This window comes from Theobroma umbraticum, unplaced genomic scaffold (assembly GCF_002168275.2).
Source record: "Theobroma umbraticum cultivar Fairchild unplaced genomic scaffold, ASM216827v3 scaffold_95.0, whole genome shotgun sequence".
NCBI classification, from domain to species: domain Eukaryota; kingdom Viridiplantae; phylum Streptophyta; class Magnoliopsida; order Malvales; family Malvaceae; genus Theobroma; species Theobroma umbraticum.
In genome coordinates, this window is record NW_018397257.1 from 10,058,618 (window position 1) to 10,066,129 (window position 7,512).

The 7,512-nt window shown below is 35.4% G+C and overlaps 2 protein-coding genes across 2 annotated transcripts; one reads left to right on the plus strand and one right to left on the minus strand.

The window, feature by feature from the left end:
• The first annotated feature begins 2,916 nt into the window (after positions 1–2,916).
• On the plus strand, positions 2,917–4,597 carry TIM9 (Tim10/DDP family zinc finger protein). The gene is made up of 2 exons (XM_021423589.2): positions 2,917–3,143; positions 4,209–4,597. The coding sequence occupies exons 1-2, from the start codon at positions 3,049–3,051 to the stop codon at positions 4,393–4,395; spliced, it is 282 nt and encodes a 93-aa protein (XP_021279264.1). The 5' UTR covers positions 2,917–3,048; the 3' UTR covers positions 4,396–4,597.
• A 450-nt stretch (positions 4,598–5,047) lies between these two features.
• CXIP4 (CAX interacting protein 4) lies at positions 5,048–7,512 on the minus strand. Its single transcript, XM_021423584.1, has 3 exons — positions 7,448–7,512; positions 6,276–7,322; positions 5,048–5,278 (listed from the first exon to the last, which is right to left on the minus strand). The coding sequence occupies exon 2, from the start codon at positions 7,261–7,263 to the stop codon at positions 6,292–6,294; it is 972 nt and encodes a 323-aa protein (XP_021279259.1). The 5' UTR covers positions 7,264–7,322; positions 7,448–7,512; the 3' UTR covers positions 5,048–5,278; positions 6,276–6,291.

The window sequence follows — 7,512 nt, forward strand, 5'->3', positions numbered from 1 at the left end:
ATATATATGGATTCGATATGCATTCGTCTTCTATTCATCTGTTTCATATATATATATATTGCAGCTTCTGAAATATAACTTTTATTTAAATTGAATCACTAAAAGGATTCATCAGAAACCAACTCAAATGTAAATTGTAACTAATGTGGCGCATTAATTAGGGTTGGAACAGGACTCTTATCAAAATTAAATCTTTAACTTGCGTTAGTTAATAGATATTGAGATCTATGTGACAAGCATGTCAATTGGTAAATTATTAATATATAATCATTGTCAAATTATTAGTTAACATTTAATATTTCTATTAGGCACTTCTTGCCATCAAAGAGAGAAGACGTATATATATAGTTTGAATTTAAGTTTCTTTTACTTTAAGTTGGAATATAATGTGTACCAAATTGGATTGAAAAATAATGATCACGAGCCAATAGTTAAACTAGATCATCCCCTAACCTAACCTCACATTTGCTTCTTAATGCCGCTCAGTATATTACTACATATAAGTTTACGAGTCAAAATTGTTACTTTCAACATTTTTGTATACTCCAATAACAGATGCAAACCTGATTCTCTATCTCTTGGCATGGCAAGCATGGTTTAGCTATGTACTGATCTTTCATTGATATTGCAAACAATTTGGTCATTGCAAACAATTTGGTCATTAATTTCCTTCATAACTAATTAACAAAGATTGTCCATATATTGTATTATCTAAATCAAAGTTAAATTTAAGTTTTCGGGATGATTCCATTGGAAGAAAAAGAAAAGCAAGGAAAATATATTGACATGCCCGTTAAAAGGTTATTGTAGTTGTTAATCACTTAGCCATTTTGTGTACTACGAACAGGACCACGACAAAGAGGGCAGCGTTCATTCCTCCGCAGCCACTGATCAATACAGTGTTTATGATACATATGGTTGCATCTGGTGAAAATCCCATTCTTTTCTCCATCTTGCAAATTCTCTAAGCATACATATAGAACAGTTTCTGCAACTTGGACTGGTAATTCCTGTTGAATTTTATCATATTAAACAGTTTGGAATACTTTCTATGACTACCTGATGCCATCGCTGCTGCTGCTGCTTTTGTTCGCTTCTTGTCCCAGTTTCAATATCATCAATATTTGTGGTTGATTTTGATTTTGCTTACATGACACTTACAAGATGAAGGTGATAATCATCAATACGGGGGTCAAGTGTAGGAAGAGGGATGAAGGAAGGTTCCGGTGATTCTTTTGATGGTAGAGGTGGTGGTGGTGAAACACTCTTTCACATCTTTCCCCACATAAAATGCAATCTAAACTACAAAGTCACTTAGTTGTGATTTGCTAGTATACCATCTTAACTGCAAGTCACTGTGTTATGAAATATTTTAATTTGGTTAGTTGTGATTTTAGAATCAGTTTTTAATATAAAATTAATTGTTTTTACTTAATTTTAGTTATTAAATGATAAAAATACTTTTAAAATTATTTCAAACAAATTAAATGCTTTCCATTTTAATTTCTCTCTTGTCATTGTCCGCTGTGCTTCCTATTTTTTTGTTTTTTGCTATTCAGCTCTTTGTAATTTTATCATAATCATTATCTCTCTATCCATCTTTTGTCATCTGGCCATATGATCTACTGCATAACATAGAAGGTAACAACATATTCTTGAATTGATTAGTTTACATTCACAAAAGCCCTCTCTCTATTTATCTCTCGTCATATTATCGTTGATTTACAAATTACAAAGTATGGCATTGTTAGGTTTATTGGTGTTTAGTTTTTTAGTGATTCAAGTCTCGGAGAACATGCTTTGGTGTGTAATAAAATAATTTATGCCTTAACGTGTAGCATTGGTAGGAAGAAGAAAGTTTTGACATGCAATATCTAGTGTTAACATCGGGCGTGTAAAGCTTTGATTTTGGCATGTAACATTTGTGATTTATGTCTTGACATCTAATATTAATAGGAAGAAAGAAGTTTTGACATGTAATATCTAATACTAACCTTTAGCGTGTAAAGCATTGATCTTGGTATGCAACATCTGTTGTTGAAACTTTGATTTTGGCATATAACATTTATTGTTGAAGTTTTGGTGTGTAATATTTACTGTTGAAGCTTGTAGCGTTGTTTTATTTTTTTTTTCTGTTATTAAACATGTGTGTAAGTTGCTTCTTTATATTTCATCACAATATAAACTTTTAAAGTTAAAATGTGTAACAACTTCTTTTTTAACTGTAACAATAATTTTTTGAACATAACATGTGATAACAACATTTTTAAATATAACATATAACTTGTTTTCTATCTTTATATTTCAGTAGGATATAAACTCTTAAAGTTAAATATTTTGAAGATGGAGAAAAAGTTTAAAATCAATAAAGAATTTGACATGAAATTAAAGATGTATTGAAAAATTATTTAAGTCAATTTTACTATTGGGATAAAATGGATTGGGATACAAAAATATTATCCAAAATTCCCCAATTTGGATAATTAGCATTTGGATTATTTTGTTTATTTCATTTATTGTAATCATAAGAAAAAAATGATGTGTAATAATTCTTTTTTCGTCATGATATGTAGCAATATTTTTTCAACACATGAATATGAAGAGGTATGGTTTGAGTTAATTTTGTTTAGAAATATTTTTTTTAACTAAAAACAATTAAAATTAAAACAAAATAATTTTCAAAAACGTCTTATTTTTGAAAGTTAAAAAAAATTGTCCCACTCATTTTCCAATGTCATACCATGGCTGTTCGGGGAAAAATTGCCCATTTGGGCTTTGGGCGGATGAACAAATGTCCCTATCGAACCAGATGAGTCCAAATTCACCATTATAAACCGGGCCAGTGCAAAACCGAATTGTCAAATTACGGGCCATTAAAGGCTTGGAACGACGCCCTTCTGATCTGCAGATTCCTAGGGTTTCTCTCTTACTATAAAGAACAGAAAGTTAAGCCCTTTCGTGTTTCCATAAACCCTACTCATCTCCTTTCAAAAGAACAAAAAGAGAAAACCTAAAAAAGAAGTTGGATTGGAAAAGGAAGGATCCAGTATGGACAAGAACATGTTAGCCGGGCTCGAGGGTCTCCCTGAAGAAGATAAGATCCGAATGTCCGCCATGATTGACCACCTCCAGTTTCGTGACAGGTGATTTTACTCTCTTTTCCGTAATTTCGCTTATTGCCTGATTCCTGAATCCAAACTGATGCAACTGAGATTTCTGAATTAATTAAGAATTTTAGATTTAGGAAATGTGTTCAGCTTATTAGGGGTTTATAATTTTTGGGGTTTTTTTTTTTATAAATTTTTGTTTATGGGTTTGCTTCTCAGATTTTAGATAATGCAGGTTACCCATTTCACATCTGGGTCTTGTTGCTATGTATTTGATGAGAAGCGAAAGAGATGTTCTCCTTAAAACCAGTGCAGCCTTTTTATGTTGCCTCTGGACGTTTTGGGAACTACATTTCTATAATTTAGAGCCCCTTTTAGATGCTTTCGCTAGTATTGTGCCAGCATTTTATTGTATTTGCATTTATTGGATTGAGTATGGTGGTTGACACACTTCTTCACTTGGATTGTAGCTACCCCTTAATTGTTCTTTTGTGTTAACTTGCTCTTTTAGTTAGTCGTTGCTGATCTTTTAGATTCCCAAATCAAAATTAGCATTTTCCTTGCATAAAGATGAAATTTATTGATTTTATCAGTTTCTTTTTCTGAAAGTGCTTATGATACCACAATGGATTCATTTGTTTCTGCACTTTATGGTAATGCAAACCTGGGGTTGGGTCACAGAGTGATGGTTTAAAGAATTATGGGCTTTTTTAACACACAGGAAAATGCCCGTTTTACATCATCAACGGGCATGAAGGCAATTGTAGCATCCAGGTTTCGTCTGGATATTTTTAGCAAAACAATTTACATAGAGTAATATATCCTCTCAGGAACAGAGGTACAACAGAGAGTGCAGAAAGCAAAGAGGGGGGAGGGGTTCAAATAACCTCCATATTATATTGATCTAGTTATTTTATTTAGTTAGTGCTTTTGATTTGGAAGGCTTTGTAAATTTCTTTTCATACCGCTTAAATGATCCATTCCCTTTAGTCAACCAGAAGAAGCCTTTTGCTAGTTAATCAGTGCTTTTGATCATACCTGTTACCTTACTGGTAAGGAGGTGTCTATTGTTCTAATTATTTCTTTTAATTTGACGTCCAGTCTGAGAATGTACAATTCACTTGTTGAGAGATGCTTCAATGACTGTGTGGACAACTTTACCCGCAAGACTCTGCAGAAACAAGAGGAGACCTGTGTCATGCGATGTGCTGAGAAGTTCTTGAAGCACTCAATGCGTGTAGGCCTAAGGTTTGCAGAGCTTAACTCGCAGGCTGCAACACAAGATTAAAGCTAATAAACAACCATGAACGGAGCTCGAAACATTTCTGCCTTTAATTTAGAATTTTCCTTTTGCATAAATAGGCTTCTCCTTCCCCAGATCAAAGGCAAGATATTGCTGGGGGTTGACAATTGTTGTTCATGAAAGAATTTATTATTGTTGATTTCTTCTTAAGAAATTGAATATGATTGAATAGGTATTTGTTGTGAAAGATGGTTCATTCACCTTGATACTTAAATGAGTTAAAAGTGAAATAACTTTATTTCTCTTATAACTTTTATCTCAAGACTTGGCTCCCATGCGGATGTGTATTGCCATATCGTAGGATGGCTTAGCTTGAGAGGTTTCATCCCAATCTTTTAATAAACAGCTGCCCCCGACTTTCTTAAACTCACCAGTGATCTCCCAGCATTATTTATTACTGGGGAAAAAGCTCCAATCACCTCATTATCCAAATAATTAGGCACTGTAGACATTGTATAATCTTCATTCTTTTGAAGAAGTTATGTTGAATTCTAATTTATGTTCAAACTCTAAATCTCTTACTGCTTAACTGCCTCAAAACTCTCCCCGGTGGCTCTACAAAAAGGAAAGAGTAATTGAATATAAGTAAAAGGTGCAAGGATAGGCACATCTCGTAGCAACGACAAGCAATCGCCCATAATTGAACAAGTCAGCTTTATTCACAGGGAAGCTAAACACACGACAAAAATTAACTCACAAATTGTTTTTCATCCTTTTTGTCTTTTGTCCTCCTCTTTTTTTTTTGGTTTCAAAGGATAACCACAACATTTTCGCAACCATACACAAAATAACAAATAACTTGAACAATCTTCCCCTCCAAAACATTAACAACTTCTGGCACAAACTTCATATCCACTCCTCTGGATCCCTACAAAATTGACAATTGCAGAATGTAAGAAACTGAGGAATCCCTTTCAAAAGTGACACATATCTCACTTTAAAGAAAAATTGAAATGCAACTCATTGCAGTAGTATGAATCAAGTACAATAACAATGATGAGAACAAAGATTATTAAGGCATTTACCTTATCTGGCAAGTAAAACACTTTATAGGATTTAACAGGAAAAACAAGAAAACTACATGCTAAGCTATAAATTTTTCCACAAGAATTTCATGCCAGCACAGTTAGCAGTGACTTCCACAAGGTTATTTTGATGCAACGAAAGCTTCTGACCCTAGGAAAGAAGGCAATTAAGGGGAACTAGAGGAAATGTATTAGAGAAGAAGCTCCGCAAGGATCTAGAGATGTGAGAGGAGAGGTGGCAGAGAGTCATTGATGTTACCAATGCCAAGACGAACATAAATTAGGAGGCTGTTGGAAGTAGAGATGAAAAACCAAAGAAAATCAATCCCTTAAACTTGTTCCAAGGCACTTTTAACATACGCATGCTGGCTCATAGATCTCCAAAAGTAAAATTCCACATTCATTTTTTCATATCAGTATAGTAGAGCCTCCATCAAACAGTTTGTTTTCTTTATCTCTTTTATTTACTTACTTTCTTTACATATATATTTTTTTAAAATCCCAAGGAACAGAAGCACACCAAGACTGGTGTGCAACTGTGAAATCATTCATGCTAAAACCACTGAACAAATAATCTTCAATGAACCAATAGCACTAAAGCTACCATAATCTAATTCTTCATAAACTGGAGCCAACATGAATTACTTTTACCACGTACACAATCACTTTCAAGAAAACAAAAAGGTGAAAAAAAATTACATAAATAATGCACCTTAAAAAGATTAAGTATATTCTCTTACACATAGTGCACGAGTAATAGCAGGAAAAACGCTCAGACAAAGTAGAATCAAACTAGGATCATAGTACAGTTTTAAAAAAGGGATTGAGAACATTCATTACCTTTGCTAACAAGCTTCTACTCATCATCTTCGTGGCGGCGTTTCCTGCTCCTCTCCTCAGACCTCTTTGTACCCCTTCCAACCCGAGAATCATCCGAACAACTAACATCAGAATCAGAAGGGGATTTGTTCCTTTGGCTCTTCCTCCTATGCCGTTTACCATGATCATCCGAGACATCCGATGACTCAGAATCATCAGAAGACCTATGACTTCTCCTTCTCCTCTTCTCCTTCCTACTCTTTCGCTTCCTATGGCGACGATGCTCATCATCCTCATCCGAAGATGCATCCCTCTTCCTCCTCTTCTCTTTCCTCCTCTTCCTCCTACTTTCATTCTCATCATCTGAATTGCTACTTCCTCTCTTCCTACCACTCCTTTTCTTTGACCGCCCTCTCTTCTTTCTCTCTCCATAATCTGAATCCGACCCATCATCGTCATCAGTCTTTTTCTTCTTCGACAACGTCTTCCCTTTACCACTAACCTTCTTCCCGTATCTTCGAGCAATAATCTTCTCAATCTCCGAATCCTCATCAGAATCTGAACTCTCACTCTCATCTTCCTCCTCCTCACTCTCCACCTCCACCTTCCCATTCACTTTCCCTCCTTTCAACTTATCCAATCCATTCAAAACCGCAGCCTGAATCGCTTCGGGGTCTTTCTCCTCCTCCTTCAAACTCACGAAATTCTTACACTGAAAAGTAAGGTGCCCAACACGTCCACACCTTTTACAAGCTCCACGAGCCTCATCAGCATTCGACCCGGTGATTCGGGCAAGTGCTAAAAGCCCTTGAAAGCTAGCGTAGGCGTTTTCGCCTTCAGGTTCAGCACTGGCGGCCGTATGATTCGATGAATTTTTGGAATCATCTTTATTGGGCGCATACGGGTCGTAACCTATTGCACTTTGCCAAATCCCGTGGGTTTGTAGCGCGGCGCTACTATGCACCCGGTTGTTCGCGGGCATCCGAACCCTCCCTGCGGTGGCCGGCATCTTGTAGCAATTGAAGAATCGAAATTTGACGAGTTAAGGTTTTTCCTTTGGGTGAAATGCTTCAAAAATCGGAAAGGAAAAGCAGAAAACGAGAAAAGTTAGGGTTTTATATTAAAATTGGCAAACTAGATATGAATCTAGGGTTTCTTAGCAAAATGAAAACAGAGGGGAAATGGGAATTCACCTGACTTTGGAATTGAATTGGAAAAAATAATCGAAGAGCCAAAACAAGGAACAGGGAGAGAGAGA